The following is a 19,554-nucleotide window of genomic DNA, read 5'->3' as shown; positions in this document are numbered from 1 at the left end:
TTTCTGTAAAGCAGTGGTAAGGTCACATTAAGTTTCTCATCCTAAGACGGTTTGTACCTCATAAATTTTTGAAAGTACGATGACTAGTGTGAAGCAAGCTGGTCACGATTTCAAATGCTGTCATGTGCCACAGGGCCGTTCTCCGAATGCCAAGGCGGTTCCCCGTACCGTAAGCTGTTAGCGGGAGCGTGGCGGGGAACCCGATGAATGATGCCAAATGGAAAAAAGGCTGACAGCCTCCTAACATTTCTTTCTGTGTGTATCATGTTAGCTGTTATGTGTATATGTTACAAAAGGAGGGCAGGTGCACATTTCCCCCAGCTGGCCTGCTCTCCAGCTCCCTCCTCTGCTCCTGCAGGCAGGAATCAGCCGTCTCTGCATCCCTTGTGTCCCTTCCAGCTCTGCAGCGTTTCTGCACCCCGGTGATTTGCGTTCTCAACGCTTTGTTTACCTAAGCTTCCACCCTTGGTCTGCAGGAAGGCCGTTTCTTGTGCCACTGTGAGTTCGCCCGCTGTGTGCATGAAGCTGACGGCGGTTCCTGCACTGAGCCTGGTGATGGCGCGAGAAAAGTAAAACTGAAAATGTTACAAATGCAAGAGGAACTTAAAATAAGCATATTGGTGTAAAGATTGGGCTTTTGTGTTGTTGAAACAATCAAGAACTTCCTTAATCTATTCAATGTCACTTCCTGTTTAATCTCTGCCTCTTTTTTTTCCAAACAGATTTCTCAAACACTCAAAGAATACTTTATCCTGGTTTCTTTCCAGAATGAGCTTTTGTCAAACAGGAATGCTGCTTCTTTTCTTTCTTGCTAGCTTCCTTCTCTCATGCTTGCTGCTTTCATCTCTTTCCCCCTCCACACACATTCTCACCAAGGGAGGCCTGCTGGGAGCCTCCTTCAGCCTCTCAATCCATCATACATCAGCTTTCCTTTTCTTTTTTCTCTCACGGAGAGTGTTTTATTTGGCCCACATAAATTAATTAGAAAGAGTATCTATAGCTGGGCTATTGTTAGCGGCAGCCCACCAAAGCCCCGAGGCTAATGGAGGAACAGCGGCACAGAATCTGTTAAAAAACACGCAAGTGTGATTTGTACTTGCGATGTCTTCTGAGTGTAAGAACTCAACGCTGTGTGTGTACGGCTGCATACATCAACTTAGACGTGGAGGGAATAAGTTCCTTCCTCGTCTCATCATGTCGGTAACAGGGTTCAGATCGCTGCGTCTCACGGACAAACACGTCTGCTTAATGAAAGACCCTCGACTAACACCCTCGTCTCCGTTTGTTTTCCTCACCAGAGATAAGTTCTCGTGCCGAGGGAAGACCGACGAGCGCCGAGGAAGAATGAGAAGAGGAGCCGGTCGAATAAGAGATGGCCTCAGGAGAAGTGAAAACCGGTCTAGCAGCAGGACAAACTCAGCTTGCCAATTTCCACCGAAAATAATACATGTGGACTTTATTTAGGCGATAGATGCTGTTTACTTACTGCCAGTAAAGTGCCATATCCTAGTGATTCACTCATTTTTACTCTAATCAGTCATTTAACAATCTGAGAGGAAAACAAAAGTTTGGCCAAAGCTTTCTAATGACTGCAGGCTACATGAATACATGTTAAATGGCAGGGATCTCTGGTCAGATTCCTCCGTCGGACATTGTAATGACGTCCCAAATGGCCCAGAGAACAGGACAGCTGAGACACAGCAAGGCAGGAATCTTATCCACAACCGGCTCCTTCGTCTGCTGCCTCGCTCTGTTGTCGCTGCTCCGACTGCCGGCTGTAAAGGCAGACTGCTGGCTTATCGAAGGGGAGAAAGGCTTTGTGTGGCTGGCCATCTGCAGCATGAACCAGCCGCCCTACGAGGCCATCCCTTCCCACATAAATAGGTAGAAAAAAAAAACCAAAACACTTGAAAGCTTCTTTGTAATTGATTTTTAAAGTTTTTGTTTTGGTTAAATATCTACTACATCCGCAGCACGATTGTGGATCTGAGGCTGAATGAGAACAAGATACGGTCGGTGCATTATTCCTCGCTCAGTCGCTTCGGAAACCTCACCTACCTGAACCTCACCAAGAACGATATCAGCTATGTGGAAGACGGAGCGTTCTCGGCACAGTTTAACCTGCAGGTAAGCCATGATAGTAGATACATGGACATGTCTGTATGCCCACGCACAACAAAAGTATCCATCTTTTATCTAGAAGATGCATGCCCTAACATCTAGAGACGCAAAACTGCCTTTTTCTGTAAAATATCTCAAACTCAGTGAGACTGGCTCAAGTGTATCTGAGGACATGAGTTGTTCACTGATACACACCAACACATGTTAAACCCCACACCAATTATACTAAACAAATATCCGATGCAATAATGCAAACCTAAATGCGTAATATAATTATTTTACTAAATAAAAAAAATGGCGTATCTTTAGCTGACTTTAAACATTTCTTCATTGAGTCCAGAAGTCTGGGCTGTAACAACAAAATCCTCGGCGCACTATCGCTGGAAGTTGCTTAAGTGATCCTTGCTACTGTAGGAATTTTCAATTTTACAGGAATTCATGAAGGTTAGCAAAATAGATTACATTTCTACCTGAAATCCATCCATTTGACACACGTCAAAGTCTGATTGATCACTGTGGCTTCACACTTTGCTTTGGTACGATGGAGCATCAGGGCCAGACTGGGAGAATTTGGTTTTCTTACGACTTTGCTAGCAGCCTAGCAAAGTCACAGTCTGGGTTACTTGTCCTGAATAGTACAAGACAGGCAATCTGTGAAAGCTCAATTTGCAGAAATAAACCTCAGTCTGAATCAACCAATCAGAGCCAGGGAGAGGGTCAGCATTGGGCTCTGCCAATCAAGTTTGTGTATGCGCTGCTCACACCCTCCTTATTTGTTCTCTGCTACTGTATATTGGAGATACTTTCCAACAACAAAGTTTGCCATAAATATTAAGTTTAGTTAGCAAGGCTGCCAATGACGGTGAATATCAGTTTTTCTGTAACCGTAAATTGTTTCTCTGCCATTAGCACATTGAGCAGCATGAACATGAGGGTGATTCACACTGCTAAGACCCTCCTCCTGGCTCTGATTGGTTGTTCCTGACCAAGAGCAGTACTTTTCTTTAGATCAGTGGTCCCCAACCCCCGGTCCGTGGACCAAATGGTACCGGGCCGAGCAAGAAATAATTAAAAATTTCCGTTTTATGTATTATTTGAGCCTGGAGGATCTTTTATTTTGAAAATCCTTTAATCGGATTCTCTTGGTTACTTGCGCGCCAACGCTGGGCTCACAAACAGCAAAATGAGTAAGAAACAGTAAGAAACAAACACATAATAATGACCTTTTAGATTTAATAATAAACATTTCCACATATCATCTCCGATATCTACCGGCCTCTCAGTTGCGCGATATGTCAGCTGTTTGGGATTCCCCTCTGTTCTTACGTCACCGCGCTTTCTGATTGGCTACCTGTCACATTCAGCAGGTCGTATTCTTGTTCCCAGTCGGGGAAAACCCCACAGGCTGCGATGAAAGGGCTAAGACAACCCAAATTGGGTATATTCAGGATTTAGCGGGAACAACATGCAGAAGCCTTATCTGACGGTTCACCCCCCTCCCCTCCGGGCCGCAGCAAAATTTCCAAAAACTTGACCGGTCCGCGATAATAAAAAGGTTGGAGACCACTGATTTAGATGACACAGTGAGGAGTCAGGACAGCTACATTTTTTTCACAGATTACCTCTCATTCTCTACTGATATAGTAACAGTTTTAAGACATATGTAAATAACATGTTTTACAAAAGTTACATACTGCAGCTTTAATGGCTGTTCCTAAATAATACAGCAACAATAACTGTTGTAAAAATTCTCCCTTTTCGTTTTTATATAAATTCAATCACAAACCTAGAAAAATACAAAAAGTGTTTAATCAACTCTAATTCCAGAACATAAACAATACAGAAATAAAAAAACTTACTATATTTTGACATTTATGGCTTTGTGATTGAGTTCTCACAGTAATAAATGACGTTTTCTGTGTGATGCTTTACTTTTATTCAAATGAAGGATAAACCCCCACCCCCACCCCCTCCCACTTCACATATGCGAATGGAAACCGATATGATGTTGAAAACATCCACTCATTTATGCTTTTCAATAATGAGTCTCCATGCAATCCACCCGAGCTGCTGGAGCGGTGCCAGGAGCTAAAATGCGAACAAGACAGATCTGGGTAAAAATTCATTCGCAGCACAGAGGCTTAGATCACCATGTGAAAAAGTAGCTGTTCTGAACCGTCAGCTGTTAGTTCTGTATGTTTGCAGCTTGTAGTGAGCAACGCCTGGCACTGTCGGGCTCTTCAGAGATTAGGATAATCCCACTTGTCTTTGTCTCCCCAGGTTCTCCAGATGGGCTTTAACAAATTGAGAAACCTGACAGAGGGGATGCTGCGGGGCCTGGGCAAGCTGCAATATCTCTACTTGCAAGCTAATCTCATCGAGACTGTTACAACCAACACCTTCTGGGAGTGTCCCAATTTGGAGAATATAGATCTCTCCATGAACAGGTACTGTGTGCAGCTTTGTATGTGTATAACAAACTGGTGAAAGAAAGAATGGTGTGGCTGCACAACAAAGTACACTGCAGAGTGGAGAGGCAGTGGGAAGAGGCGCTTTATGACTTCTATTATTTCTAAATTTAAGAATTCATATAGTTTCTATAGTTTCATGACTTTGGATTTAAACTATCTTAGCTACACAGACAAAACGTAAAAATCAAGTTCTATTTTACACCACCGGACCATGGATAAATGAAAATATTAACGCTTGATCATCTCTGTTCTTACCTGAACAAGGGTCCTATGCTTTGCTGCCTATTAATATGAGCGCTGACTTTCTAATAGCAGCATAACAACAGATAAAGATCGAAAGACAAGACCATAGACAGAATTTGATTCATTAAATAGTAAATGGTCTTCAGAACAAGATGAGAGAAGACTTTGGGGTGAGATGTGCAGAATCAAGTTGCATGAGTGCATCTGTAAGTCTCTCTTTCCCTTTGTCCAACTCCAGGATCCAGGTTCTGGATGGCAGTTTGTTCTCTGGACTCTCCAAGCTGACGACCTGTGAACTCTACACCAACCCCTTCAACTGCTCATGTGAGCTTCTGGGTTTCCTGCGCTGGCTAGCTGTGTTCCCCAACAGAACCAGCGAGCGGATGGTGTGCGACTCCCCTCAAGGATTCTCCGGCTACAACCTGCTGAGCCAGAACCCTCGCATGCCAGCCCAGCGCAATGCCTTGCACGTGCTTAATCTGGTGTGCACAGATGACGGCAGCAGCGTGACACCCTTCTACATCTTTGACTCCACCACCCAGCTGCCAGACTTCGCCTCCCCCTGCGGACTGGATGATTGTGCCTCGGGGACGGCTCCCGACGAAGTGATAAGCAACAGCCCTAACTTGATAGACTCCAAGCCTATCATGACAATAAAAAAAGTGGAACATTCGAGTGCAGTGATAACAGTTCAGATTCCCTATCTGTTTAAGAAATTGTACATACTGATTCTGTACAATAACAGCTTCTTTACTGAAATCAAAACTCTGAATAAAAACAGCGAGGATATTGAGCTGAAGAACTTGACACCCAACACGGACTACACTTACTGTGTGGCTTCTACCAGATACTCCCTGAGGTTCAACCACACATGTTTGACCTTCTCTACTGGTCGAAGAGCCGGTGCAGAGAGGATTCGCAATCAGTCGTCCGCCACACATTACATCATGACTATACTGGGCTGTCTGTTTGGCATGCTGCTCTTCCTCGGCCTCGTCGTGCACTGCCTGAGGAAGAAGAGGATCATGGAGGAGAAGGAGAGAAAGATGAGCAGAATCCAGAGGACGTTGATAGAGCTGAAGTACGGCGGGGAAGGGGACATAGAGGGAGGGAGTGGAGGATCCGTCTCACAAAAGCTTGCTGTGGGCGAAAGCTTGTCCAGAATGCCCTACCTTCCCCAGGGAGGCGAGATTGATCCGTACAAGCTTCAGGAGGTGATAGAGACTCCAGGACACAAGTCTGCCAAGCTGAACTACATGGAGGTCAGAGGCTCTGGCATCGAAAAGGAACGGGAGCGAGAGAGAGAAAGGGAGATGTTACCACAAGCCAATTCCCAGGGCTCAGTAGCTGAGATCTCCACCATTGCTAAAGAAGTTGACAAAGTTAACCAGATCATTAACAACTGCATAGATGCTCTCAAATCCGAGTCCACATCCTTTCAGCAGGGAATAAAGTCCCCGACTGCAGGTGGAGGAGCCGTTTCGACAGAGGAGCCACAACTGGTGCTTCTGTCCGAGCAAGGAGAGAGAGGAGGCGAGTTCCTCTCACCCGTCTACAAGGGTGGAAGAGGAGGAAGAGAAGAACGGTCCAGGAGTTACCATCCATCTTTGCAACGACATCACAGCATGGAAGCTCCTCCGACAACCAAACGGCCTAGCACCTCCTCCTCTCCTGGCTCCGCCCGGAGCCCTCGCTCCTTCCGCTCTGAGGGAGGGTACCACTCGTCAGAGGCCCGCTACATCGAAAGAGCCTCACCCGGGGAAAGGGGAGGAGACGCCATCCGCACCGTCAACCCAGCTGCGGCTATCCTACGGGCCGAGGCCCAGAGGATCCGTCAGTACAACGAACACCGCCACTCCTACCCAGGATCGCAGCAGCATCTCCAGGAGCTTCAGCATCATCCGCAAGTCTTTCAGGAGCTTCACCACCACCCAGGAGGTCGCAAGCCTTCTGTGTTGGATCCCATCACCCTCAGCAGGCAAGCAAAGCAGCGGGAGTTAACCTACTCCCAGCTTTCACAAAATTACCCGCTCTCACCCCAATACCACAACCTCAGCTACTGCTCCAGTCCTGAGGAAGACGAGGAGGAGGAAGGGCTCCTATGCACCCCAACCCTAGGGCTTTGGGAGAGGTTCAAAATGCACCGTAAAAGGCATCGGCAGGCATCCTTAGAGGACGAAGGATATGTGGCAGCTGGGCATGCACTGAGACGGAAGGTTCAGTTTGCCAAGGATGAAGATCTTCATGACATACTTGACTACTGGAAGGGTGTATCTGCCCAGCAGAAAGCTTGATCCCATATGTGAAGTTGCCAAACACCTTGAACTCAGTATAACACCCTGCATCCATAACACACTGATACAAATATGTGGATATTTTCATCAAAGACTTGTAAATATACACAAACAGCTTATGGGATTTACAAAAAATCACTTTGCACATACATGTTTACACACACACGCACACACAGGTAGAGACAAAAAACACACACGCACACATTTTACACAAACTAAGCCTTTTCCTCCCGAAACGGATGAGGACCAAGCTAATATACTTATTATCGTGAACAAAAATATGAATAAATTATTGAGACTGAGACACTTTTTTGTAATGTAATGGAAATTATAGCTCAGACTTATGTAGCTATTTGTAAGTTTTGAAAGAAGAAACGTAGAATCAACATTAAGAATAGAAAAATCCCTAATTGTGGTAGGAAAACCCATTTTGAACAACCCAGTGATGCTTTGGATGCTCCCAACAGACTCAAACTCAACAGAGCCATAATTATTGCTCTCCAAAAACCGAGTCAAACAACCAGAAAAGCAACCATTCAAAATGAATGTACAGTGTTATTCAGAGGTTTTCATATGCTCATAAAAAATAACCCAAGTCTTCTAATTGTTCATTTGGTATTTTCTTTTTCAGGGTGGAATGATTTTATAACAAGTAAGCAGACATTTATTGTCAAGTTTAAATGGCAGTCGGTCACTCTGTTTTTACTCTGTTTTTCATCTATTTTAGTGTCAATCTGAGGAAAAGTTAAAATATTTTGGGGATGACTTCCTCATTTATTAAACCACCTGCCTTGTGTGATCTAGCAGTTATTGCTACTGAACAGTGAAAAAAAAAAGCAGTGGCACAACGCTGCCATTGCCATGATTGACAGATGCTACAGTATTTTTATGTTTGAAATGCCCTACTTAACTTTTTAAAGCATCCCTACTGTCAGCATGACATCATAGCTTCATCTTTTTGTCATCTGCACAAGCAATTTGTCTTTGAAAGGCTGCTGAGAAACTAATTTCAAGAGAAGCCGGCTCATCTATGTTGTAAAACTGAGAAAGAATATGACAATATAAGAAACACAAAATCAATACATCTAAGACGGCAGCATAACAAAGTAAAAAGCCAAACTAAAATTAAAATTTTAAATTTCAGGGTCTCTTTCTATTAGAAAAAATGCAGCTTTCAAGCACATCTCCATTTTCCTTTTGTTTATTTCCCATGTTAAAAGTTTAAGATATCAATTTTGTTTGTCAGAAATAACTTAATATTTTCATAAGAAAATGTTAAACATACAAACATCAGTGTACATAGAAATCACCCTTTGGACTGTTTAGGAGCAACATGCTGAGAACAGTAAACAGGCAAAAGTGAGAAACAAGAGTCATTTATAAGAAAAATGTAGAAAGAAGTATTTTAAAATGTGATGTCTTGCGTACAAATGGGATTCTATTTTTTTCTGCTATTACGCCTAAATTAGTTTGTATTCTAGAAAGTATTACTAAGCCTATTTGAGAAAGCCGTTGTTTTTCTGCACTGAAAATAGATACGTCATTCTAAATGGACTTCAAAACACTGACTCAGAATCTTCCAGGTGGTTTTGCAGTTGTTCCTGAACATGGAAGCCGTTTTCATCTCATTTGAGACAGTTTGGGTCTTTCAACCTGACCTTGGCAGACTGGTGGCAAATAATAACAACTGGTAGCTGCTTAAAGTAATAATTGTTGTTTAGAAACTAGCATTACTTATCAAAAGACTGAAATCAATGGACTGTCATAAACTAAAATATTACTGAAAAGTCTATTTTTCAGACCTGGACTAAATTGTTGGCAACCACTGCTAAAGACAGAAAACCCCAAAATGGTCATTGGAATAACTTGAAGCTGACAAAAGAAATGCATTAAAAAAATTACTAAAACCTGACCAATGAAAATTAGACATTGCTTTTAAAATCTGGTTCCACAGAATCATAAAAAACAGCAAACAATGAAACAGACCTGGACAAAATGACAGTACCACTAGAAAAGATAGAAAATAATGTTCAAGCTTTTTGCGAGGCACATCAGCTCCATCACACCAATAAAAATAAAGATTAATACAGAAATGTGGGACTAACCTCCTCACAGGTTAGCATTTTGCCCACACAATTCCCCTTCTTTAAAACCACTGCAGCTGTAAGTTGTGTCATCATTCCACCCTTGAAAATTGAATCCCCCAAATAAACCATCAAAATCTGCAAATTATTACGATGACAAGTGTGTGCAAACACATGACCACAGCTGCACTCCAACCAGAGTCTGGGAGATTTAAAACATCAGATGACATGGTTCTGGATGGGTGGCCAAACAGCAGTAATATTTCAATATGCTGAGACTGAGTAGGTAGCTCTTATGAGAGAGAGAGTATAATGTGCCAAATCAGCCGATGGGGTAGTAGAGCCCTACTGTGTATTAACTTCTTCTCACCACTGTTTTTATATAGAGGAATAAAAATTAAAAAAAGAGGGTAAAAGAATATATTATAATATGTTGTTATTATTCATTATTCTTATTCTCATTACTAGTCTTCATATTATCCCTACGATCCTCAGCATTAATATTTTATTATTTGAATACGGCATGGCGATGTTGTGTAACCGTGTTTTTGGACTGTTTTGAAACTCTCAGCCGAGAAGTGCTTAAAAACAGAAACCAACACAACAGAAGAGACGTTCGTGTCCTCCTTTTCTACCGAGAAGAATATGCTCTGTCCTCTGAGCCAAAAAAAAAACACACACACACACACAAAAAAAACTAAACACAAGCCAGCCTTTTCTGTTGGTGAACTTCTACTACATGTGCTCTTTGTCATCCTGAAAAGAGAACGCTGTACAGAAGAGAGAAAAGTTCTATATTTGCAACAAAAGTGACTGTTTTGTTTCTACAACATGGCTTTGAAATCCTTCAGACTTTTCAGAAACCTCAGAGTCCCAAACTTAGCTACCCGTCCGCTCACCCGCACTGGTGCGTTTTTGATTTTGAACCCGAACTCAAAAATTTTAATCCTCTAATGAATGTCTTCAGATTCCCAAATGGGGAAGCCAAAATGCACTGTTCAAAATCAGAAAACGACCGTGATTGAACGAACCAAAACTCTCCGCTTCTTTCCTGACACACTGTAGCTCCACTGTGTTTTATAAACCTTTCATTTGAATCCCGAGTTTTTATCTCTTTTTTTATTATTATTATTTTTTATTTTGGACTATTCTGGTTCCACTGTGGTGCCATAGTGCCAAACTTGAGAAATCACAGGTATTTAAAACGTATCTCGAACACTGCTAAATACAGACCTCTTCTGCTACACATGGCTAAAGTGAACTACGATTTGCACAAAATGATCCACCGTCATTGGCTCGCTGAATCCCCGCTACCCTCAAAATCATTTTTATGACCAAAGTACTGTGGTAGATAATTGACTCTTACGCTCTTCTAACCAGGACTCAGTCCACCATCACACTTACAGTTACTACATCATCAGCACACACTCTCATGCTCATAGAAACAAGCGGAAGAATGTATTCTTTGAGATGTTATTTCTCTTCTGTAGCTGGATTAAAGCGTACAAGCAAAAATTTAACCGGCTCCGTTTACGAACATCCTTCAGATCGCAGAGGTTCAGAACTGGATACTACTAAGAAATTATTGCCATTGTTCAAATAAAGTCATTGATGGAGGAGTTTTTATTAGAGCAAGGTTTTGTTTTTATATATTTTTTGTTGTAAAAGCGTTAAACTTTGATTAAATGGGGTAAGAAGAGGTCATGTTTTTTGTATCTAAAATATCTGCACGACTAAGGGATATAGTTCAGAGTGTTTGGAAGTGGGCTTCCGTGGAGTTGAGGTCAGTAGCTACAATCTTACCTTGCAACAGAAAGAGCTCATGATCTTCAAAAGGTTATTGTTTTCTATCTTGTCGTTGTTAACCTCACACAGCAACACACAACTAAAACAACGGGGCAGTTCATGTTGGGAGTGATGACCTTCAGTCGTCTGAAGAACCTAACCACTCCCGACCAAAAACAACCAATTAGAGGCAGGAAGCGGGTCTTAGCAATGTCAGTCATCTTTGTGTACACGCTTGCTACATGTGCTAATGGCAGAGAAACAACTTACAGTCACAGGAAAACCATTTATCCACCATAATGGGGGGATGTGCTAACTAGCCTTAGCATGCACTACAGTCTCAGTATAGCAGAGAGCAAAGAGGGGAGGGCAGATTGTGATTGACAGCGCCAATACCCGCCTCCTGGCTCTGATTGGTTGTTTCTAGTTAGAACTGGGAAAAGGCAGAGAAGCTCATGACACAGTGACAGTTTCAGCAAATACATAAAAAAATATTCTTTATACTGCAGCTTTTCGGGGTTACCTGACCTTGCTCTAGTTGGAATTGGAAGAGGTGTTCTTACATGGTTGAAAGCGTCAACGTCACCCAACTGTCTTTGCTTCTTGGAGAATTAAGAGATTTTTTCTCCTGATGCCCCTTGAACTAATCTACAATGCAATCAGGAAACCCAGGCTCATTAGACTCCCTGACAGGGATTTGTCACTCTAGAGTTCAATTGTGCCGTTTTTTACTCCCATTACAACTGGTAATGTAAGGTGTAGATGCACCAACTCACCTTTATGTTCTCTCAGCACATTAACTGCAGATAAGATACTGACTACAGAGTAAAACTCCACAGAATCCACTTTGAAACAAAATTCCCAAACTATATCCCTTAAATATAAAAGGTTTTAAACGACATTAAACCAGGAATGGAGTCAAAAATTATTTCACATTTAGCAAATTTCATATCAAACAAGCCTGTATTCACGTGACTGATTATAATATGTTGTAAAAATTAAAAGTAAAACTCATTCACAGTGGGCCATCTTTACAATGCTTTCTGGCTTGAGGTACAAAATGACTCCAACCTTTAACAACAGGTGAACAATCATATTTTTGTTGTTTTAGAAACAGTGTAGAAATATTCTCTGCTGTAATGTGGTCAGAATGCTCAAGTAATTGTTGCTGGTTAAAACCAGTGGTGGGCACCACCAGCAAAAAGTCAGTTAAAAAGATAAGAATAAACGGTAAAATGTTAAACCAACACAGTACTTAGCTAAAGCTAAAGCTAAAGCGCTAACTTTAACCATATTGAACTTTAAACCTACCTGTGAGGTTTGAGCTTCAATAAGTGATTCTTTGGAGCGGATATTTTACTCTTCTCACTTTTCTGGTTGTTGAGTATTGCTAACGCTGTTGCTGATTTTGCATAATTGAACACGGTAGGTCTACAGGCTGTTGTAGTTCTACAGCAATGCATTGTGGGTACAGAACAAACATTTTGCTGCATCACAGGTGGAGAGCAGGAGTAGTATCGTTATTCATGAATATTCTGCAAGGTTGTGGAAAACTTTTCTTCATCAAAAACATTTGAAAATTACTTTAACAAATGGGGCTGTTCTATTTGAAAAGGAAAATATTCACCTTAGGGATACCGAATGTTTATGTATGTTAAGTTTATTATTTACAGTAAATATATCTACACCTCCAAACAGCTGCAACAAAAACCTAAGTTCCAAATTTTCTTATCTTAAGAAATGTTAAGGATTCTATATAGCGTCTATACATAGTTCTTAATAGCAAGTTCAAAAGCTAAAGCCATTTACATATGTGCCCTCAAAAGGTAGATACATTTTGGAATTGTAATTTACATGTTCTGCAATGCCTAAGACATTGTTTTGTACTGTCCTAAATGCACCAAAAGATTTTTAAAGTTAGCAAAAGTGATAAACCAAAAATTAGCTCCACTATTAGCGGAAGTGTGCCCACCACTGGTTACATTCATTGGTTAATAAAATTCCCCGTTTAAAGAACAGCACAAATACGTAATGTGATTCAAAGGTTTTTTTATGGTTGGTGTTCAGACAGGAGCAGCGATGAAATGGTTTCTCAGTCTGAGTCTTACTGATGAGAAAACTGTTGAGCTGCAGTTGCTTCTGTATTACACGCCCCAAATTCTGGTTTTAACTGAACAACAACAAACAGCCTTAAAACATTTGATTTTCTGTTCATGTTTTTAACTTTAACATTGCTTGTAAAATAAAATAATAATAATATATATATATAAAAAAAAACACTACACACGATCCGGGCTGGACTTTTTTAGTCGCTTGAATCTTTAGCCTTACTTGAGCATTCTTTGCGTATCGGTTGTATAAATGTAGCAATATACTAAACTGCTGTTTTGGTTTGAAGATTTTTTTTTTCATTGTGTTTATGAACAGCTCGGATTTGTAACGTGTCGGACAGAGAGTAGCCGAGCTTTGACCGAGACGCCAACGAGAAGGAGGAGGTGGTTCAAGCAACCAGACAACAGCGACCACAATCAGTGCTGCTAACCTTTGAACATCGATGTACCACTGTAAACTGTTTGTTTGAAACAGCAATTCCTCGGCTGTGGATATGAACTGACGCGTTGTTGACGAGTGACACACACACGGCAGTGGGGAACCTCAGTGGAAGCTTGCATTATATTCTTCTTGAGAACGACTCAGGAGAGAGAAGGCAAGAGAAATCCTGAAGAGGGAGAACATGCTCTACCGCAGGGTCTCTCGGAGGCTTTATTTTCTTGTTGAAAAATGAAAAAGAGCACAAATAAAATCGCCTTCCTTAACCCGTCTCCTTTTCTAAAGAATTCTTTTCTACGATCCACATCAAGGACCTTCTTTGCACACTACTTACTTGTGAGGAAAAGTTTACACGGCTGCCTTTTCCAGATCGCAGGGTGTACTCTAGCATAGATTTTAATTTAATTTGATTGTACATGTTGTACATATATATTTACACACAATACTTCAAATATTGCACAAAGCAGCAGAAATGACAAAAAGTTAGGTTTTCAGAAAAACAAAAGTTCATTAATAAACACTTGAATCTTGCAGTCAGCTACAATAAGCAAACAAATATGCTTTCTACCTTGTGCGTTGTAGGTTACATTTCAATTATTTTTTTAAGCAACTTTGTGATGTAAAAAATATTTTTGCTGTATTTTTCCAGAGGTAGATCCAGTCAAAATAGCTCATAATTCAGCCACATTAAAAGCCATTCACACCCCAACACACTTTTGAAATGTTTGCTACACCGCTGACATCAACCAATACACACATTTACTTGGAGGTTTACAGTATAAATGGTAATGGTGACAGGCAGCAGCAGCAGCGGTGTGAGTGTGTTGTAGAGTGTCGGTGCACGTTTGTGAGCTCTAACCTATCTTCACCATTATAGTTAATATGCTTGGACTAACCGTATGCATCATAGTCACAAAGATAATGACTCACCGTGTCGTCTCTGTGCTGAATGTGTGGAGAGAACCGGTCCTGTTAGGGCCTTTCTGCTTACCTCCCATCTTCCATCTGATGTTAACCTAAGGCAGCTCAGTGTGTGTCTTCATTGTTACATCATCCGTCTCACCCATCGTCATTTACTTCCTTTGAGGCATCTTAGATCTCACTCTCAGACTCAAACTGACACAGACAGAGAAGTAATCGGCTTGCAGTGCTTTTGAGCAGACTTGAATATCCTGCCGAGAGGGAACAAAAGATTCAAAAAATATTTCTATTTTAACATTTTTATGCTTTGTGACCTTTTAAACATATTTACAGAGAGACACCAAATGCTGTCATGGACATTGTGTCAGCTTCTTAAAGAGAACCTTAAAAATAAAAGATTTTGGTTCTGTAGGGAAGATTTGAAAAAACTATTTTTTCAAAATTGGCACATTTATTTTCAAAATGTGACTTTGCTATTATATGTTCAATGGAAATGCAGCTGATATTTAATGTTCAAATTCATCATTTAATTTAGCTTTTGGAAGCATTCACTCATTTGGAATTTGATTTTTGCAATAAGTTCCAAAAAAGTTGGGACAGGGTCATGTTTACCTTTCAACACTCAATAAGTGTCTAAGAACTGAGGATACTGGGAAACTTTGTTGGTGGAATTATTTTCCCATTCTTGCTTGACATGGAACTTCAGTTGCTCAACAGGATCTTCGCTTCGTAGCGAAGATCCTGTCTCACACACTTTCAGTGTGAGACAGGTTTGGTACTGGCACTCTAATACTACAATCTCCACGCTGTTGCGACACGTGGAGATTGTGGCTTGGCATCGTCTTACTGGAATAAGGAAGGATGACTCTGAAAAACATGGCAAGTCGGGAGTTGGAATCAGATGCTGGAACTTTGCGCTGATAATGATCCAGACAGATCTGTCCATCTTTGGCCTGGATGACACAACAGCCATGATTCCCAAAATCAATTTCAAATGTGGACTAGTCAGACTACAGGACACTCTTCCTCTTTGAGCCAGTCCATCTCGAATGATCTCTGGCCCAGAGAAGTCGGCAGCGTTTCTGGGAGCTGTTGATGGATGGCTTTGCGAGGTAGAGGTTCAACTTGTAGATGTAGAGACGGACTGTGCTCACCGACAATGGTTCTCTGAAGTGTTCCTGAACCCATGTACTCATATCAGAACAATGTCGGCTTTTAATAAAGTGCTACCGCCTGAGTCGTAGAAGGTCACAGACATTCAATGTTGGCTTTTTGGCTTTACTGCTTACTTGAAGAGATTCCTCCAGATTTTTTAAATGTCATGATATTATGGATTGTAGATGATGAAGTCCCTAAATGCCTTGCAATTATACATTAATAAGCATTTTCATAAACTATTTGCTCATGCAGCTGTTGACAAAGCAGTGAACCTCTCCTCATTCTTGATTGTGAACGACTGAGCTTTTCAGGGATGATCCCTTTATACAGTCATGAGACTCACCTTTTCCAGTTAACCTGTTCACCTGCGGAATGTTGTGCTTTTAGAGAATTCCTCACCTTTCTCAGTATCTTTTTTTTTGCCAGCATCAAATAAAAAGTGAATATTTGCAAAATTCCAATAAAGTTTATCCATTTGAACATTATATACCTTGTCTTTGTAGTGAATTCAATTGAATACACATTGAAATTCATCTGCAAACCATATTCTGCTTTCATTTATGTGTTACACAAAGGAAAATATCTCTAATTGGTTGTTTCAGAGTGGTGGATTTCTGCACTCCATTTCTAACTTCATTGGAAATGGAGTTGTACATTTAAATTTACGTACGTGTGTGTTGACTTGTCTGTTCTATCACTATAACTATATTAGGCTCCTCAAGTACCAAATAGTTCTCCCCGGGCGCAAACAATAACCCGTCCTTCGTTCGCCACATGACATTTACAGTGCAGTCCTCCGGCAGGGATGGACGGTGGCAGATATATGAAGGTAGAAAGAGAAGAACAAAATGACAAAGGAGAAGAATGGCATATTAAGAAAACAGTCTAGGGAAGATAAAAGAGGACGGAGGGACCAGGCTTTGCTCATTTTCAGAGTTTTGATTTCTCTCAGAGCCCCAAGGAGTTACTCTTTATGAAATAACCTTTTTTTAAAAAAAATTTAAAAAAAATCAGTCTCTCTCTTTTCCTGTCTCTTTCTCTGAAATCACAAATTAATGTGGGCTGGGCTGTAGACGGAAGCAGCTTGATAAAGCATGATAAGGATAATAAGTAGGTAAGCTCTCAACCATTGTGATATGTATATTAAATGTATATTAAAAGCAACCGACTTAGTTCAGGGCCTCCATTTGTTGTTTTTTGTGTGTGTGTGTTTTTTATGCTGCAAAACAGAAGCACACAGCTTCACACACAGCCACAGTGACATTAATAATGTACAGACTAAGTGAGAGAACACAGTGGAAAGGTCGCGCCTGGCTGAGAGGCAAACAACATGAATTATGAGTTATTAGGTCAGATGTTACGCTGGTTACCTCCGCCTCGTTACTGTGGGAATGAATATGACTGGCTTCTCTCTAAAGAGTAGAGAAAACCAAAAATCACATTTCTTTGCAGATGAACTGCATAAGTTGGGCCTTAAAGCTGCATTATCTTTTATGAAAAAAATCAGTTTTTTATATACTTGGTCTGTAAAACTGTCACCATGTCATGACAGTAGATAATTAGACAGATAATATGCGTAAAAATCGAGCTCCTCCATTTCTTCCCTGAGCTGCTATTGCAATCTGCAGAAATGCACCACTCACAGTCAAAAACAACCAATCAGAGCCAGGAGGAGGGTCTTAGCGCTGTCAATCAATGTCTTGTACATGCTGCTCAATGTGCCAACTGCAGAGAAGCAACTTGCCTTTACAGAAAAAACATTTATCTGCTATCATTGATGGCCATGCTAACTAGCTTGGACATTCAAGCTAATTAGCTAGTTACTAATTAGCTAGTTGCTAATTAGCTAGTTGCTAATTAGCTAGTTGCAACTAGCTAATTAGTAACATTCTACAGCAGCAAGAAAGAGGTAGAGTAGCATGTACACAATCTTGATTGACAGCGCCAACACCCTCTTCCTGGCTCTGATTGGTTGTTTCAGAATGGTGGATTTCTGCATTTCACACATTAGCTGCCTTATGCTATACTGTTATAACAAAATGACAGTTTTACAGAAAACATGTAAACATAAAAACATTTTTTATAAAAGCTTTACTGCTGTTTTAAGAGTGTCATCTTTATGTTACTGTGCGAATTGTGACATTTTGTAAATGTGTTTAATTCTGCAATATTTAGTCTGAAACTGTTTTAGTACTGACCTCACGGCTGGTAAGTGGATATTGTATTTGAATGTTCCTGTTGGTTATAAAGAACACATTTTGGGCGATGTCTATGTCACAGGCTCACATTCAGGCAAAACTATCCAACTGAGACATGAATCAACAGCCGAAACAGTGAATATTGATCGTCAATGTTTTTCAGTTTTTTAATAGAAGTAAGTTGGTAATTGAATGTCTGATCTTTTATAGCTTTATGATTTCAGTTTTTATTACATATTAGGTACTTACTACTCAAAATTAGACTATCCACTCCTTCAGCATCGCTGGTTTTGGACATCGCCGAGTCATTGACTAGACAAAGCCAGCCTGGTGATGACGTTGTACGATGACGTTGTACCTGTAGGGCTGTTCCAGGTTCCAAGATTCAAGATGTTTTCACACCTGATAGTCTCAACTGGGGACAAAAATTGTAACATTTATTACATTTTCAGATGCTGTGGTTCTCTGTCACACTGCATTGGGTCAAATGACTCACACTAGTTGGAAAAAAAAACAGGTCTCTCCCCTCACCTGTGGGGGCACTGAACCAAGAACTACTGAAAGAAACTTCTGAAGACGACATGAGCACCACCTTCCTTCGTCATGAAATGTTAACAAAAACGGAAAAGCATCAGATTTCAGCGGTTGCAAGATTTTTTTTTTGTCTCTGTTAAGACACAATGAGACATTTCTCCCTCTAGTGCTAGTCTTGCACATTTGTTTAGGCTTTATTGACTCACAATGTCCTGTGCTGTAGTTCACTTCCTGCTTTTGGAGCGATCTGGTGTGAATGCACCATCTGTCTTCCTCAGTTGGGGCACTCAAGCTGTTCTGACATCCATATGATGCACTTTAAGGTTGTTCTGAACTGCTCTCTTCAATAGAGAAGCTCACACAGATGTTATGTTTTCTGTTGGAAAACCACGTCTTCTGTTTGGCTCAATCCCTTTGGTTTCTAGCTTTGAAAATGTCTTTTCCTTCATTTTCCTCTGGATACCGCGTACGGCTCTGTTACGCTGATCAATAGTTAGTTGAGTTGCATCTTTGGTTTTAGGCTATAATAGGTCATCTTCAAGGTGTCTTACGGGTCTCGATCATTTTGCTTTGTTTGGGTTTCATCACCATCGTTTTCACTCCCTTTAGATTCATCTGAAAATTCTTAATTGCGAGTTTCACAACTCACTTCCTTTTTAGCTGCATTTCCATTATAAATGTGTGCAAAACGTTGTAACTGTTCCGCTAACATCAAAAAAACACAATTTCCTGCGGTTTCCATTAAGTGAGAAACATAATTAAAATCACATGTGAAGAAATTTGTTCACGCAATGAGTTATTTAAAAAAAAAAAAAAAAACATGCCGGGCCCTCATCCTGATCCTTCTCATCTTCTTCTTTGTAGAAAGAAAAGAGGGTAGTGATTCCTTCTTCTGCTACAGCCATTCACAAACTGGTAAAGATTCTAAGAAATCTTTTGTCCAAAGATGCCTAGACTCTCCTGACCCGACCATTCAGGAACCGAACCTCAGGCTTCGGTTTCTCAGCGGGGTAGAATGGGCAGAATTAATGTGTAGCTTATTATTCTTCTCACCATGATTAGTAAGAAACAATATGCTTTCTAACAATATCGCTTCATTTGAACTAGAGAGAAGTGTGATGTGTGAATCTTCACTTTCACACATTAATTAAACACAGTTAAATATTTATCTTGCACTCTTTGTTTCCTTTATTTT

At 40.8% G+C, this 19,554-nt stretch overlaps 1 protein-coding gene across 1 annotated transcript in view; it reads left to right on the top strand.

Annotated features, from left to right (window-relative positions):
* Positions 1-13,814, top strand: part of LOC103457085 (protein ELFN1-like) — a 133,232-nt gene extending 119,418 nt beyond the window's left edge. Inside the window, exons 3-6 of the mRNA XM_017306031.2 lie at positions 1,299-1,884; positions 1,974-2,127; positions 4,402-4,568; positions 5,074-13,814. Coding sequence (XP_017161520.1) covers positions 1,616-1,884; positions 1,974-2,127; positions 4,402-4,568; positions 5,074-7,129 — 2,646 coding nt within the window. The 5' untranslated portion in view covers positions 1,299-1,615 and the 3' untranslated portion in view covers positions 7,130-13,814. The remainder of the gene's footprint in view (positions 1-1,298; positions 1,885-1,973; positions 2,128-4,401; positions 4,569-5,073) is intronic.
* The last annotated feature ends 5,740 nt before the right edge of the window (positions 13,815-19,554 follow it).

Source organism: Poecilia reticulata, chromosome 1 (assembly GCF_904066995.2).
Source record: "Poecilia reticulata chromosome 1, P_reticulata-male-v2, whole genome shotgun sequence".
NCBI lineage: Eukaryota > Metazoa > Chordata > Actinopteri > Cyprinodontiformes > Poeciliidae > Poecilia > Poecilia reticulata.
This window is presented reverse-complemented; position numbering and strand designations above follow the sequence as displayed.